The following is a 17,084-nucleotide window of genomic DNA, read 5'->3' as shown; positions in this document are numbered from 1 at the left end:
AAAGCAGAACTTAATATTTGGTACAGAAACCTTTGTTTGCAATTACAGAGATCATACGTTTCCTGTAGTTCTTGACCAGGTTTGCACACACTGCAGCAGGGATTTTGGCCCACTCCTCCATACAGACCTTCTCCAGATCCTTCAGGTTTCGGGGCTGTCGCTGGGCAATACGGACTTTCAGCTCCCTCCAAAGATGTTCTATTGGGTTCAGGTCTGGAGACTGGCTAGGCCACTCCAGGACCTTGAGATACTTCTTACGAAGCCACTCCTTAGTTGCCCTGGCTGTGTGTTTCGGGTCGTTGTCATGCTGGAAGACCCAGCCACGACCCATCTTCAATGTTCTTACTGAGGGAAGGAGGTTGTTGGCCAAGATCTCGCATGGCCCCATCCATCCTCCCCTCAATACGGTGCAGTCGTCCTGTCCCCTTTGCAGAAAAGCATACCCAAAGAATGATGTTTCCACCTCCATGCTTCACGGTAAGGATGGTGTTCTTGGGGTTGTACTCATCCTTCTTCTTCCTCCAAACACGGCGAGTGGAGTTTAGACCAAAAAGCTCTATTTTTGTCTCATCAGACCACTTGACCATCTCCCATTCCTCCTCTCGATCATCCAGATGGTCATTGGCAAACTTCAGACGGGCCTGGACATGCGCTGGCTTGAGCAGGGGGACCTTGCGTGCGCTGCAGGATTTTAATCCATGACGGCGTAGTGTGTTACTAATGGTTTTCTTTGAGACTGTGGTCCCAGCTCTCTTCAGGTCATTGACCAGGTCCTGCCGTGTAGTTCTGGGCTGATCCCTCACCTTCCTCATGATCATTGATGCCCCACGAGGTGAGATCTTGCATGGAGCCCCAGACCGAGGGTGATTGACCGTCATCTTGAACTTCTTCCATTTTCTAATAATTGCGCCAACAGTTGTTGCCTTCTCACCAAGCTGCTTGCCTATTGTCCTGTAGCCCATCCCAGCCTTGTGCAGGTCTACAATTTTACCCCCGATGTCCTTACACAGCTCTCTGGTCTTGGCCATTGTGGAGAGGTTGGAGTCTGTTTGATTGAGTGTGTGGACAGGTGTCTTTTATACAGGTAACGAGTTCAAACAGGTGCAGATAATACAGGTAATGAGTGGAGAACAGGAGGGCTTCTTAAAGAAAAACTAACAGGTCTGTGAGAGCCGGAATTCTTACTGGTTGGTAGGTGATCAAATACTTATGTCATGCAATAAAATGCAAATTAATTACTTAAAAATCATACAATGTGATTTTCTGGATTTTTGTTTTAAATTCCGTCTCTCACAGTTGAAGTGTACCTATGATAAAAAATGACAGACCTCTACATGCTTTGTAAGTAGGAAAACCTGCAAAATCGGCAGTGTATCAAATACTTGTTCTCCCCACTGTATTTGAGGTAATCTATTGAAATACTAAACTGGGTGAAATTAAATAAGACAACAACAGATATAGCTTGTAAACATGATTACAACACACAAATGACAGCACGTTTTAATGAGTGATCTTGGACAGGTAGAGCTAGGGTTACTGTGTGAGGTCTGTCTGTGGAGAATAAAGGCCATGTATTTTCTAGTGGCTGTCACTGATATCCTTGGTCTTCCTGAGTCCTGTTGTTGTCCTCCCAACTCTGTCCTCCTTCAGTCCTAGACCGTACCACAGCTGGCACTTACACTGGTGTCCCTGAGCTATGCTGCACTTCCCCTGACTACACACACACACACACACACACACACATCTATAATGTCTACTATTGTATGTTTACTGTAGGTACGTCAACATTTGTACATCTACGTATCTATATTTATGTATATCAATGGGTAACTATGTGTCTACCTGTTGGATGGGAGTTGCAGGTTGGATGGGGCGGTGTAGGATGTGGTTCCTCTCCCTGTTGAGAGAGAGATAAGAATTTAGAATAAATAGAATGCTTTTCACATACAGTATGTCAAAGAGAGCAGAAATGCCAATTCCTAAAAACGACAACAACGTCTCAGACAATGGCAATTTGACTGGTACGCTTTGAATTCAATTGCAATGCCCTTTCAAGTTATTTTGATTCTATGGCTGTAACAGTTCCATCTACCACTCTCTGCTTACACTGGACTGGGGAGAGCCTTCTGATGGACTTGTCTCCTGCAGGCAGGTTAGCCAGGCCGGGCAGTCGCTCCCCGTCTCTGTTGTCCCGGGACAGCTGTGAGTGGGGCAGGTGGGTGGCCTGGGGGCACTGGCAAGGACCCCAGTCGTAGCCTACAGTGCAACATGGACAAGATGGGATGGATGGATACAGATTAGTAATGAGAGGCAGGTATGTGGTGTTACAGAGAGAAGTATTGAAGGCAGAGAAGAGAAGCAAAGAGAAGAGGAAAAGAGAGAAGAGAGGAAAAGAGACGAGAAGACAGGAGAAAAGAAGGAGAGGAGAGGAGAAAAGAGAGAAGAGATGAGAAGAGAGGAGAAGAGAGCAGAAGAGAAGAGAAGAGAAGACCTTGAGAAGACCCTGAGAAGACCTTGAGAAGACCTACTCTACCATTGAGGGTCAGCTGCATCCTGCTCCTCACATAATCAGCCATCAGGTGCTGCAGGTACTCCGACTGTAAAATTGAAACCAAGACAAACCAGTCCTTCAAATTACGTACTGTAGTGTAAAACAAAGTGTTGTCGGCTTTGACTTGTCAATAAGAGTTCTACCTTCGATGTCATGGCCGGCTTCTTGGTGTCAAAGACAAGGTATAGGACAGATACCTGAAGGAAACACGCAGGGAGGACGGTGATACATGCTCTAAACATGTATCATCATGATAAAGGAATAACTGAGGGACGCAGAAATAAACACCTGCTTAAGAGGAATGCTTAGTTACATGCACAACAGGAGAAAACAGACATTCAGTGATTCAAATGAATATCATGTTGTGAGTGTGAATGTGGGAACGCAGTATTCTCCTACACCACTTGAGGGGGGTAAGAGAATGATGAAAAATATAACCAGTGTAACAGTCTTTCTCTCCGTTCAGAAGGAACGATAGACTGCCTTCTTATCTGGCGGACTGGGATCAGGGGGGACCAGTTGTCTCTCCCTCCATTTTGGAGGTTCCCTCCTGGGCACTGCTGGAGGAGCCTTTAACTGGAACACAAACAGAGGCCCCATACACACTCAGGTTCTACAACTGATGTACAACACATTTGACACAATGGCTGTAGCTAATACAACAGATCATTTCTGATGAACTTGACTGCACAAAAAATGTTAACAGAACCTTAGAGGAGACACCACACACTGGTTGTGTAAACATTTTTGTGCAAGATAGGGAGTGAAAGTGACACAACACTCTCTACACTCTTAGAAAAAAGGCAGTGGGAGGATATTTTGGGGGGGGGGTTCCAGGTAGAACCCTTTTGAGTTCCATGTAAAATCCTCTGTAGAAAGGGTTCTACATGGAACCAAAGGGGTTATACCTGGAACTAAAAAGGGTTCTACATGGAACCAAAGGGGTTATACCTGGAACTAAAAAGGGTTCTACATGGAACCAAAAGGGTTCCACCTGGAACTAAAAAGGGTTCTACATGGAACCAAAAGGGTTCTACCGGGAACTAAAAAGGGTTCTACATGGCACCTTTTTTTTCTAAGAGCGTAGCCCTCCCTCGTACATCTATCCACCAGCTCCTGTTTCACCTGACATGCTTTCCTTTTCATCAGATTGGTGAGCAGGGTCAGGGTCAGGGTAAGGGTCAGGGTCAGGGTAAGGGTCAGGGTAGGCTGGCAGAGAAGGATTTGCTAGCTCCATGTCAGTCACACTAACAGGTGCTAATGGCCCCAAGTGGTTAGCTGATTATGGCCTTTGTCCTAACATTTTCCATCCATGCTATACACATGTTCAGGTGTGCACATTTATCAATATGTACAGTGCATTCAGAAGTATTCAAACCCCTTGACTTTTTCAAAAAAAAATTTACGTTACAGCCTTATTCTAAAATTGATTCAATTGTTTTTTCCCCTGATCAATCAACACACAACACCCCATAATGACAAAGCAAAAAAAAAGTTTTTTTGATTTTTTGCAAAACATAATATACAAAACTGAAATATCACATTTACAAGTATTCAGACCTTTAATCAGTACTTTGTTGAACCACATTTGGCAGCGATTACAGCCTCGAGTCTTCTTGGGTATGACACTACAAGCTTGGCACACCTGTATTTGGGGAGTTTCTCCCATTATTCTCTGCAGATCCTCTCAAGCTCTGTCAGGTTGGATGGGAAGAGTCGCTGTACAGCTATTTTCAGGTCTCTCCAGAGATGTTGGATCGGGTTCAAGTCCGGGATCTGGCTGGGCCACTCAAGGACATTCAGAGACTTGTCCCGAAGCCACCCCTGCATTGTCTTGGCTGTGTGCTTGGGGTCGTTGTCCTGCTGGAAGGTGAACCTTCGTCCCGGTCTGAGGTCTTCAGCGCTCTGGAGCAGGTTTTCATCAAGGATCTCTCTGTACTTTGCTCCGTTTATCTTTCCCTCAATCCTGACTAGACTTCCAGTCCCTGCCTCTGAAAAATATCCCCACAGCATGATGCTGCCACCACCATGCTTCACCGTAGGGATTGTGCAAGGTTTCCTCCAGACGTGACGCTTGGCATTCAGGCCAAAGAGTTCAATCTTGATTTCATCAGACCAGAGAATCTTGTTTCAAACCAAGCGGGCTGTCATGTGCCTTTTACTGAGGAGTGGCTTTCTGTCTGGCCACTCTAACATAAAGGCCTGATGCTGCAGACATTTTTTGGTACCCTTCCCCAGATCTGTGCCTCGACACAATCCTGTCTCAGAGCTCTACGGACAATTTCTTCAACCTAATGGTTTGGTTTTTGCTCTGACATGCACTGTCAACTGAGGGACCTTATATAGACAGGTATGTGCCTTTCCAAATCATGTCCAATCAATTGAATTTACCACAGGTGGACTCCAATTCAGTTGTAGAAACATCTCAAGGATGATCAATGGAAACAGGATGCACCTGAGCTCAATTTCAAGTCTCATAGCAAAGGGTCTGAATACTTATGTAAATAAGGTATTTCTGTTTTTTATTTGTAATAAATGTGCAAAAATGTCTAAAAACCTGTTTTCACTTTGTCATTATGGGGTATTGTGATGTCATTATGGGGTATTGTGATGCCATTATGGGGTATTGTGATGTCATTATGGGGTATTGTGATGTCATTATGGGGTATTGTGATGTCATTATGGGGTATTGTGATGCCATTATGGGGTATTGTGATGTCATTATGGGGTATTGTGTGTAGATTGATGAGGACATTTTAGAAGGGGTGTGAATACTTTCCAAACGCACTATACTTGGGAGTTCCTCTTCATTTTCATTGCATATGATGTTTAAAGCATGGGACTTACAGGCTTCAATACATATTTGCTTTTCTTCAACGTCTTTTTGACACCATTATCCTGTAAGGTAAAAGGATAGCAAAAATCAAGCTTACTAAGATGAACTAACAAAGGAAACTGATCCGTACTTCTAAAGGACAAATCTGACAGTGTAGTCCATATTGAGAGAGAGAATGCCACAAACATCCCAATGATGATACTCACCCCCTTTTCCTCACTCTCCCTGGCTCTGACCAGGGGAGATTTGTTCCTCTCCTTCTTGGACTTCAGCTTCTTACGGGACGTCATCTGTGTTATAGAGAGAATACAGACAGACCGGTGGGTTATTAGTCACCTCGAAACTCCTACCCAGATACAAAAACGTTTTGTTAGCGAGACAGTAATACTACTGTTACTACCTTGTTGAAGGCCTGGAGGTGAGCAGGAGGTCCGTCCGTCTGGGAGCTGTTGGATCCACTGGTGCTGGCCTCGTGGTCGGTCAGTGAGGTATCTGTAGGCTCGTTGTCTATTGGCAGACCTGCCTCCTGTCTCATGATCTCCTGTAGCTCTCTCAAACACGCGCTGTACTGCAGAAACAACACACCAGTGAGATCTGTTTCAGTATAGCTACTGTGCTTACACTGTGGACAAGCAGATATCGCCAGGACTACAGACAGTTGTGTCCGGTTCTGGTCCCACCTTTGTCCGGTCCGGGTCACAGTAGTCCAGTAGTGTGTCACAGAACTGAGCCCCCAACATCTCTAGGTCCTGAGTGCTGAAATGGGTCCCTTTCCTCTTACCTGGAATCAAACCAAAAGTGAACATCTTTGGTCTGACTGAATCTGACTTGTAAACCCTGAGACGTGTGCAGTTCACTCTGAATCAAGTAAAGTATTTTAGTTATAATACGTCTATCAAATGTTTCCTTTCCATTCATGTAACTAACGTTTGGTAGAAAAATCTAGCTCCACTGTCTCTGTATCTCTCTCTTCTGCTAGAGAGACATGGTAGAGATGCAGCGATGTGGATATCCTTACCGATGTTGGAGCCACAGAACGATGTCTCCAGGGTGAAGGAGTTGAGGACCCCCAGCCTCCACAGAGCCACTCTACCTGTTCCCTCCTTACTGCGCTGTACCTTGAACTTACAGCTCCCAAACGAGAACTGAGGACACACAAGATTAGCTGAATCTTGGAAAACCCCAACAGCCAACATGAGAAAGACCTAGGCAGTTCAGATCAAGCTAAATTCTGTTTAAACTGTGTGATCTTATCTCAGCCATTTCATCTGAACTGGGGCTGTATTCATAAAGTGTCTCAGCGTAGGAGTGCATCTCTAGGATCAGATTAGCCTTTTAGATCAGAATGAATAAGATGACATGGACATTTGGGTACCTGATCCTAGATCAGCACTCCTACTCTGAGACACTTAGTGGATACGGAACCTCATCTTGACTAAAACAATGAGTGAGGAAGAGTAATGAACCATGTCAGGGCAGTTCTTGCTGAGCATCAGAGGGAAGACTCGTTGGTGAGGGTGTCTGTCAGCGGGCCAGGGGTTCTCACAGCCGTAGGTGAAGACGTTGTGTTTACGGCTGTGTCCATGGAGATCACAGTACAGCAGCACCTTACGCTCCTCACACAGTCTGGAGAACATATGTGGTATTATTGTCTGGTCAAATTGTCTGACTGATTGGTTAACTGACTGATTGGTTAACTGATTTATGGATTGATTGGTTAACTGATTTATGGATAGATTGGTTGATTGGTTAACTGACTGATTGGTTAACTGACTGATTGGTTAACTGACTGATTGGTTAACTGACTGATTGGTTAACTGATTTATGGATAGATTGGTTGATTGGTTAACTGACTGATTGGTTAACTGACTGATTGGTTAACTGATTTATGGATAGGTTGGTTGATTGGTTAACTGACTGATTGGTTAACTGACTGATTGGTTAACTGACTGATTGGTTAACTGATTTATGGATAGATTGGTTGATTGGTTAACTGACTGATTGGTTAACTGACTGATTGGTTAACTGACTGATTGTTTAACTGATTTATGGATAGATTGGTTGATTGGTTAACTGATTGATTGGTTAACTGATTGATTGGTTAACTGACTGATTGGTTAACTGATTTATGGATAGATTGGTTGATTGGTTAACTGACTGATTGGTTAACTGACTGATTGGTTAACTGATTTATGGATAGATTGGTTGATTGGTTAACTGACTGATTGGTTAACTGACTGATTGTTTAACTGATTTATGGATAGATTGGTTGATTGGTTAACTGATTGATTGGTACCTCTGAACCATGGTGTGTGTGGCCCACACGGTAGGGAAGGAGTCTCTGAGGATGGACTTGTAGTTGCGGTTGAGGTCACGTCCGGTCAGCGAGCAGCGGTAGTTACCTACTATAACCCCGTCCGGGTTCAGCATGGGCACCAGCTTGAAGACGAAGGCATCTCGAAGCAGCGCCGCGTCTGGAGAATCTCCCAGCAGGAAGTTCAGGATACCCCTCATCACCCAGGAGCTGTTGGTCAGTTGTATATTTGATGTATAGTATGGCACTCTATCAGAGTTATCCTACCATGCTTTACGGAATGAAAATAACACTTAACTTAGATTGTGTGGCGATAAAGAAATCAGGAATCTGAATTTGGTCAAAAGCAGTGAGAGACCTCAACTCTGGACCTGGAAGCTAGTTCCACTGCATTTTCATTGTTCCCCTCTAATCAGGGACTGATTTAGACCTGGAACACCAGGTGGGTGCAATTCATTATCAGGTAGAACAGAAAACCAGCAGGCTCTGGACCTCATAGTGTAAGAGTTGAATAGCCCTGATATACAGAATAGAGTGCCATTTCAGACACGTCCAAAGCACTACCCGTTGGTCTCTACCCGTTGGGTCTCTACCCGTTGGTCTCTACCCGTTGGTCTCTACCCGTTGGGTCACTACCCGTTGGTCTCTACCCGTTGGGTCTCTACCCGTTGGTCTCTACCCGTTGGTCTCTACCCGTTGGGTCACTACCCGTTGGTCTCTACCCGTTGGTCTCTACCCGTTGGGTCACTACCCGTTGGTCTCTACCCGTTGGTCTCTACCCGTTGGTCTCTACCCATTGGGTCTCTACCCGTTGGTCTCTACCCATTGGGTCTCTACCCGTTGGTCTCTACCTGTTGGTCTCTACCTGTTGGTCTCTACCCATTGGTCTCTACCTGTTGGTCTCCCCGGGGTGTATCCGGGCGGTCAAAACCACAGCAGGCTTGTGAATCCGGTCCCCACGGTGGGATGGGTTGGTCACCGTCAGCACCGGAACCAGGTTACCTGCCAGCGACCGGCACAGAGTCCGCACCTTACAGAACCGCGAGCGGTGGGGGTCCCGCTCGATCTCGGACAGGTGGGCCCACAGGTTGGAGTAGGTGTAGGGGAAGCAGTGGGCCAGGTAACAGGTGTCCTGATCAAGACAACAATAATAACAACTTCACTGTATTGTAAATACAATATTGTGTATTTGAAGAAAAGTATAATATATATTGATATTGATATATTGTAACATGTCGCTTAAATAAGCCAAAGAAAATGACAACAAAAGCACCATTTATACCTGATTCTAACATGCATCCTTTGTTCTGATCTTGTCCACATTCTGATTGTGCCCACATTTTTAGACACGTGTAGACGATTAAAAGATGCATTGTGATCTGATTGTGATCAGATCTTCCTGACCACCTCCGGAGGTAGTCAGACAGGCATTATGTCTGGATATCTTACAAGTGTAAACAGATCTGGACACACCATTTAAATAGTTATTATCCCTCCTTCTAAAATCATTGACAGGTGGCACTATTGACTTATGGCATCAATATATTAAAATGTAAATAAATACATTCATATTATTTTGAAATAATACTTGTCAAATAATTTGCATACAGGGACGGACCAGGAAATCTATTCACATTGCGGACACAGTGGACAGATATGAGACATATTTTAATACCATGTGTAGACATATTTCTGAAACTGTGGGTACAATCAGAATGTGGACAAAGGATTAAAGTCAGTGCTGGCCCTTTTCATTGAATGATGTGATCGATTGTTGGCTCCAAGCACCGTTTCATTGATTTACACAAGACAAGAGGATAAGAGTTAAGCACTGCGGTTCTTGCCCTTTACCTGGTCATAAGGGAAGCAAAAGGTCCAGGAGAGGGAGTAGCAGGGCTGGTTGGCGTGCTGCCGTCCGTTACGTTGGTAGGAGACCTGTTGGCCCACGCGGTGCCAGCCCACCCCCTGGATCCGGGCCTCCTCTTCAGAGTAGAGCAGAGGCAGCTGCCCCTCTTCATACAGACTGGTCACCTTCAAATCAACATCTATTCATTATTATTATTTATTAGGTGTTAAGCTACTGTGTGTCATATGAACATGTTGTAAAATACTTTACTTGAGAAAACGAGAAGAGAATAGACGTGAGGGAAAAGAGTCCCAGTAAAAATGGTAATAACTACCTACCTTTAGCAGGTTGGTGATGGTGAAGCGGTAACGAACCCCTGCCCTCGTGTTCCTCACCCGGAAGTAGAACCACTGAGTGTGCTTCTCTGTGTACAGGTCCGTCCGTAGCGAGAGCTCATAATCAAATTCACCACTGGAATGAAATTAAATAAGATTATACAGAATGAAAATGACTGGGGACATTCATTCACTCATAACTAGGATGTGTGACAACATGCAAGGATTGAAATCGAATCACACAACACAGAAAATAAGTTGTTGGTGAGTGAACATTCATTCACTCATAACTTTGAATGACAGTGTGAGAGGGTTTACAATACTTATGGATGCTCTGTACTCACACCCTTGTTGCTTTCAGCAGGTTGCCACTCTCGAAGCGTCCCTCGAACAGCAGAGTGATGTCATCAGGGCCAGAGAGAGACACAGCAGCAGCGGTCAGGGAGGAGCGACGGCCCCCCACACGAGAACCCAGGAAGTAGTTATCTTTATCTGCACAGACATGGACATTTAAAACAAAGAGACACATGAAGTGTCCTGGGGATGAGCAGAACTGGGTGCAAATAGCATTTGTTTCTATCCATGTGCACTTGATTTATCTTGACTGGAGCAACTGAATCAGTGGAGTACCCCCCCATCTGGCACTCCAAACAAAACAAACAGCCTTCTATTTGGACACAGGCAGGTCTGTGGTAGAGCTCAGTGATTGACAGAGTGGACATGTTATTTGAGTTACCTCTCTGTGTGTCATACACAACGGCGCCTTCCTCTTCAGACTCTGGTCTCAGCCACTCGCTGGTGTTCATCTGAGCACACAGCGGCTCTGGGAAGGGAGGAGCCCACTCTGACAACAGACAAAACACAGAGAGAAAAGAGAAGACAAAATACAGAGTGTTGCTTTGCTTGTAAAAAAATATATAAATAAAAAAGGTGCTCTTTGGATCTAAGATTGAGAGAGCTTTTCCTGAATCTCTTTTCAGTACATGAAGTGCTCTTGTCATGTGATATTGAATGTGGTCTAAAGTCTAGCTTTCCTCTAAATGATTATACATCTCTTGACACCTCCTATTTCTCTTTAGTCTGTAGTATTCTCACCAATATGCTGAATTTCCCCCGGGATGACCTCCCACTCGTGGGGCCAGCGTGGCAATGTTTGGGACACATGTCCAGACACACCGTACAGGTGTCGGGGCTCCCTGAGGCGAGGCACAGCCCTTCCCGACTGGATCTCAAATACCACCTGGGTGGTTCTGGGTAGTGGAGAAACACGTGACACATCTGTGTGGGAAGAAGTTTGGGTTTTAGCCAATATGGTGAGCAGTTTGGGAAGCAGTTACAATACCTGTCGCTTCACTACTAGTTTAACTACAAGTTCCATTGGTTTGGTGAAAGTTAGTTAGTTTAACTAATTTCCAAACCATGTAGTTAATTCAGTGATTTCATTGTTCTTTGAAACTTGAATGATACAATAGACTTAAACATGTCTTACAGCTTTACCTTTGACAGTGAAAACGAACAACCAAGCTATGGTTGGTGCTCTGTGCCTTCCTGTACTTGGATTCTATCTTACCTTCACTCTTGTGGGAACACTCCTCCTCCGCAGGTGCCGTCACCTGTTCTTCATCCTTCAACTCCTCTTCATCATCAAAAGATGAGTAGCTGAAAGAGCTGTGACATGTTCTTCTATGAATGTTGTCCCTCATCTCATTGTCATCCCCTGTAAATCCTGTGGAACGGCAGGATAATTGATCTAATTTTGAATGTACATCAGGGTAATCTCACTCACCGAGACTGCAAGCTTTCATAAACATACATGAATCTCATTCCATAATCTCAGTGTCAAGATCATACGAACCCTCATATTGTCTGTTGTAGAGAGGATACATCGTAGATGCATGTCTTTTTAGAACGGTTTCTACGTCTGTGTCTTTGTATTGTTGCACATGGAACTGTTGGTATCATGAATATAGTTCTCTGAAATAGTCACACATAGGTTATGATTGTGAAGTCTGCTTCTAAAAAGCATAATAAACATGAGTCAGGTAAACCCAGCAGAACACTTTTTTTTTTTTTTACAGTTGCAATATCAATTTCCATAGTGGTTTGAGGGCAGATTTCCAAAATACCTCTCCTTGGAATGCTGCAGCCAGTCAACCAGACTGTAATTCAATCTGACTGCACAGAAATTCACCCCGTCACTTAAAACTCGCTGGCCTGATCTCATTTAGCAGCGTTGTACATTCAAAAAGATGAGACACACTCTCCAGAAAGTCAGAGGCCAGCTAAATTAATTAGAAACTGACAGACGTTTTCCTGTGACATCATCACCCATCGTGGTTTGGTTTCATTGACTAATGAAGTAAGCAAAAATAAACGTCTACAACAAAAACGTGTATTAAATCCAAAACAAAAAAAAACAACAGGTAACGTTAAAATGCATTAATATCGTGATAACTAGGTTTAATTGGTTTAGCCAAAAATTCAAGAATGCAAATATAATGCTGACGTTTTATTCATTCAGGTCAGGATTTGGTCAACATCAGGAACACAAGCATTTCGCTACACCCGCAAAAACATCTTCTAAATACGTGTATGTGACACATTTGATTTGATCAGCTCACACACATTGTCACCTGTGAAAGAACAAAACACAACACACACCAGTCAGTGGCACGTTAACGTTAGCTAGGCTAGCTAGTTAACGTCTTTGTTACTGTTTGGTTTAGGTAAAACTACAATAGCTAGTTATCAATATACTTCCTATGCAATTATTAAGTGAGTGCATTCGCTACCTACCGCATAGTAGAAAAGCATCATGTCTCACTCAAGCTTGTCGCCTGCAACAGCATCATCGGTAGCGTGTTGTGAAGACAGCAGAGCGGAAAATGCACGGTTTACTGTACACGGTCACCGTGACAACTAACGTGGCGCGAAATCCCCCACATTCTTCTACTTGTTAGTTGAAATATACAATATTTTCTTAGGACGAACGGCTACACTGCATCACATATATCACAAGTATACCAATCAGTATGTTACATAAAAACAACAAGTATCTAATTGTTGTTAATGTATACAAATGCATTGATAGCCTCATTAAAAATGTATCGAACCCCGCACCGAAAATCCTCCTGCATTAGCGCACCAAACTTTTTTAAACTGATATGTGAAGAAAAGCATTCTGTTAAATTCCAATATTATTTATGGTTGTTGACAATTCATTATTTATGCTTCTTATTTAAGAAGGTGTTGGGTGTCATCTCATATAAAACATGTCTTGTGGTGACAACAAATGACTAATTATCTGGCAGTAGTAATTTGATAGGAGGACCACAATGGAAATAAGTCGCAGACTTTGTGAGTTATCTTCAATGATTTTACTCATGTACATCTATGTCTTTGTCAAGTTTTATGTGTGCTTGTTTTTTTTTAAATGGTCGAATTAATAATCAACTGAACTAAACGAGTCCTGGGGAGGTTGTCCAGCCAAGACGACCATTGTTGCAGAATAGTATGCCTTCACAGTATATATTTCTACGGGTGGGCAGGCCTATAGCGATGATTCCCTTTCCCAAAACATACTTTCATTGAGTTATTTGCTGGAGTTGTGGTCAATTCTCAAACACACTATAAAAATGAGCCTCACGGCCAGCCAGTGATATAGGCCTACTTGAAACTGTCAGAGAACCAAGAGGATAGTGTCAGGTGTCAATGAGGGTAAAGAGATAAGGTCAGTTACTACAGACAAAGAAGGGTAACGTTAGAATTCTCATACCATCATCATTATCTTCATTTATCTCTTACGTTCATTATCTCTTGTGGTTTGAGGCCTTCCTGTTCATCAGACACTGCTGTTCTCACAGTGTTCATTTGGTAATGGTCTGTAATGGCCTGCCAGGTGTCAGGGAAGAGGTGGTTGTTATCAGGGGTCCTGAGCCAAGAGAAGATAAAGAGACCTTGACACACGCACGCACGCACGCACGCACACCTGTGTTGTATGTAACTTGCACCACTCTAAATGATTGATTGGTTGATGTTATTCATTTTATTTGTAACATGATCTACCTCTTCTAGGAACACTAAACCCAGGGTTGGAAACATATATTTCCAGGTATTTACTTGTACTGCACCTGGTCAAATGCTTATTACAAAGTTATAGCCTATGAATTAAGCTACTTGTCATTTTGTTTCGTTTAGAGTTACAACCATTAACATTACAGTATGGACCCAAACTAAATTGCTTCACGAGGAAGTGAAACGGAACAATTCTGTTAGGATCCAGACTATAGATACATCCTAGAGGATCAGAAGAAGCCTGTTGCCATGAGCTCATCATCGCTCCATGTGTTCCATGAGTTCCATAAAAGCCACTAGAATGTGTGTCTGTTTATTTATAGGTGTCTCTAAAGTTCCCTAGCAGTGGTTTGCCTCCTGAGCTGGTTTCAGTTACACCTACTGCTCTGGAAAATGTATCACACACACGCACGCACGCACGCACGCACGCACGCACGCACGCACGCACGCACGCACACACACACACACACACACACACACACACACACACACACACACACACACACACACACACAGAGAGGACTCTATGTGACATACTATAACATGAGATCTATAGGTGGGATTTCATAAGACTTTCTGTGCCCGATATTCTAAGATAAGATGATGGTAACTGATGTCATGTAATATACATGACAGTACATGCATGTATAGGTGGTGTTACTATGCAGACAGCATGCATGGCAAGAAATAGTGTTGCCAGACAACAGTGCACTTACAAAAAAGTGTGCAATTAACCCACTGTTTGCAAGTGGAGAAACTAGACATATATAAATAATTGAACCAACATGGTGGAAGCAACAGGCACAGGTGCTACTCAGACTGAGGCAATGTTATAAAAGGTCAATCGTGACCTGGATGTTAACCCTTGACCACATTCATTACACAGGCCAGCTTGTGACACCCATGGTGGTGTCCACTGATTTCAGTAGGTTTTGGATTGTATCTTCTATTTTTATTGTTTAGAATAAGGGAATGTAGAGTACAGTAGAGCACAGAGTAAATGTCGGTGCTATACGAGGACAATATTGTCTATTCGGTATACAGTGCATTCGGAAAGTATTCAGACCCCTAGACTCCCCCCCCCCCCCCCCCCCCCCCCCAAATTACCTTACAGCCTTATTCCAAAATGGATAAAATAGTTTTTTTCCCTCATCAATCTACAAACAATACCCCATAATAACAAAGTAAAAAAGTTTATACTTTTTTTTTACTGCACATTTATTAAAAATATGTCACGTTCCTGACCTGTTTTCCTTGTTTTTGTATGTGTTTAGTTGGTCAGGGCGTGAGTTGGGGTGGGCATTCTATGTTATGTGTTTCTATGTTTAGGTTATTTGTCTATTGGCCTGATATGGTTCTCAATCAGGGACAGGTGTTTTACGTTTCCTCTGATTGAGAACCATATTAAGGTAGGCTGTTCTCACTGTTTGTTTGTGGGTGATTGTCTTCCGTGTTTGTGTTCGTCACCACACGGGACTGTTTCGTTTGTTTAGTCTGTTCCTGTTCGTGCGTTCTTCGTGTTATGTAAGTTTGTTTGTTCAGGTCTGTTGACTTCGTTTATTGTTTTGTAGTTTGTTCAAGTGTATTTTCGTCTTCGTTATTATTATTAAAATCATCATGTCTACATACCTCGCTGCGTGTTGGTCCGATCCATGCTCCTCCTCGTCTGAGGAGGAGAACGACTTCGACAGCCGTTACAAAATAAAAACTTCAGATATCACATTTGGTGCCAGGTTTCCTCCAGACGTGACACTTGGCATTCAGGCCAAATAGTTAAATCTTGGTTTCATCAGACCAGAGAATCTTGTTTCTCATGGTCTGAGAGTCCTTTAGGGGCCTTTTGGCAAACTCCAAGCCGGCTGTTATGTGCCTTTTACTGAGGAGTGGCTTCCGTCTGGCCACTCTACCAAAAAGGCCTGATTGGTAGAGTGCTGCAGAGATGGTTGCCCTTCTGGAAGGTTCTCCCATCTCCACAGAGGAACTCTGTCAGAGTGACCATCGGCTTCTTGGTCACCTCCCTGACCAAGGCCCTTCTTGCCCGATTGCTCAGTTTGGCCTGGCGGCCAGCTCTAGGAAGAGTCTTGGTGGTTCCAAACTTCTTCCATTTAAGAATGATGAAGGCCACTGTGTTCTTGGGGACCTTCAATGCTGCAGACATGTTTTGGTACTCTTCCCCAGATCTGTGCCTCAACACAATCCTGTCTCTGAGCTCTACGGACAATTCCTCCGACCTCATGGCTTGGTCTTTGCTCTGACATGCACTGGAACCTTATATTTAACCTTTATTTAACTAGGCAAGTCATTTAAGAACACATTCTTATTTACAATGACAGCCTACCCCGGCCAAACCATCCCCTAACCCGGACGACGCTGGGCCAATTGTGCGCCGCCCTATGGGACTCCCGATCATGGCCGGTTGTGATACAGCCCGGGATCGAACCCGGGTGTGTAGTTACACCTCTAGCACCGCAGTGCCTTAGACCGCTGCGCCACTCGGGAGGCCCTTAAATGTTCGATTGGGTTATATAAACAGGTGTGTGCCTTTCCAAATCATGTCCAATCAATTTAATTTACCACAAGTAGACTCCAATCAAGTTGTAGAAACATCTTAAGGATGATCATTGGAAACAGGATGCACCTGAGCTCAATTTCAAGTCTCATAGCAAAGGGTCTGAATACTTAAGTAAATAAGGTATTTCTGTTTTTTATTTTATTAATTTGCAAACATCTCTAAAAACCTGTTTTCGTGTTGTCATTATGAGGTATTGTGTGTAGATTGATGAGGAACAACAATTATTTAATCCATTTCAGAATATGGCTGTAACATAACAAAATGTGGAAAAAGTTGAGGTGTCTGAATACTTTCCGAATGCTCTGTAAGTTCTAACGATACAGTTACTCTGGAGTCACATCAGCCACATAGTGGAATAAAGTACACCCCGCCTACCATAGTCACTTCAGATCAAGTATTTATAGTACATTACTGAACCTTCCAGATGAGATGGACTTGCTCGCCGATCATTATCCATAGAAGTTAATTAAAGTGACACAACCAAAATGTCCTTTATGACATTATACGTTTTCAGTTTCTTAAAAACTGAACTATATACAAGGTGTGCAACTTTGGT

General features: G+C 43.5%; 1 protein-coding gene across 1 annotated transcript; it reads right to left on the bottom strand.

Moving 5' to 3' along the window:
- Window positions 1-1,838: 1,838 nt before the first annotated feature.
- On the bottom strand, window positions 1,839-11,585 carry LOC120065963 (cytosolic carboxypeptidase 2-like). Its single transcript, XM_039017004.1, has 17 exons — window positions 11,453-11,585; window positions 10,978-11,160; window positions 10,619-10,726; window positions 10,227-10,374; window positions 9,886-10,018; window positions 9,553-9,732; window positions 8,595-8,833; window positions 7,684-7,911; window positions 6,854-7,013; window positions 6,406-6,532; window positions 6,068-6,168; window positions 5,788-5,955; window positions 5,594-5,677; window positions 2,695-2,748; window positions 2,534-2,597; window positions 2,107-2,256; window positions 1,839-1,897 (listed from the first exon to the last, which is right to left on the bottom strand). Exons 1-17 carry the CDS (start codon window positions 11,583-11,585, stop codon window positions 1,839-1,841), a joined length of 2,319 nt encoding a protein of 772 aa, XP_038872932.1.
- Window positions 11,586-17,084: the final 5,499 nt, after the last annotated feature.

Source organism: Salvelinus namaycush, chromosome 21, assembly GCF_016432855.1.
Source record: "Salvelinus namaycush isolate Seneca chromosome 21, SaNama_1.0, whole genome shotgun sequence".
NCBI classification, from domain to species: domain Eukaryota; kingdom Metazoa; phylum Chordata; class Actinopteri; order Salmoniformes; family Salmonidae; genus Salvelinus; species Salvelinus namaycush.
The sequence above is the reverse complement of the archived record's forward strand: the minus strand, read 5'-3'. Positions and strand labels throughout refer to the sequence as shown.

Bases quoted from the DNA above. Each gene is read 5' to 3' on its own strand.
- LOC120065963 (XM_039017004.1), bottom strand. From the start codon at position 11,585: ATGAGGGACAACATTCATAGAAGAACATGTCACAGCTCTTTCAGCTAC. The intron at 8,834-9,552 runs GTAAAGGGCAAG...TGTCTTGATCAG, and splicing joins TTTGCTTCCCTTATGACCAG to GACACCTGTTACCTGGCCCA. The intron at 6,169-6,405 runs GTAAGGATATCC...GTTTGATTCCAG, and splicing joins GTTCTGTGGCTCCAACATCG to GTAAGAGGAAAGGGACCCAT.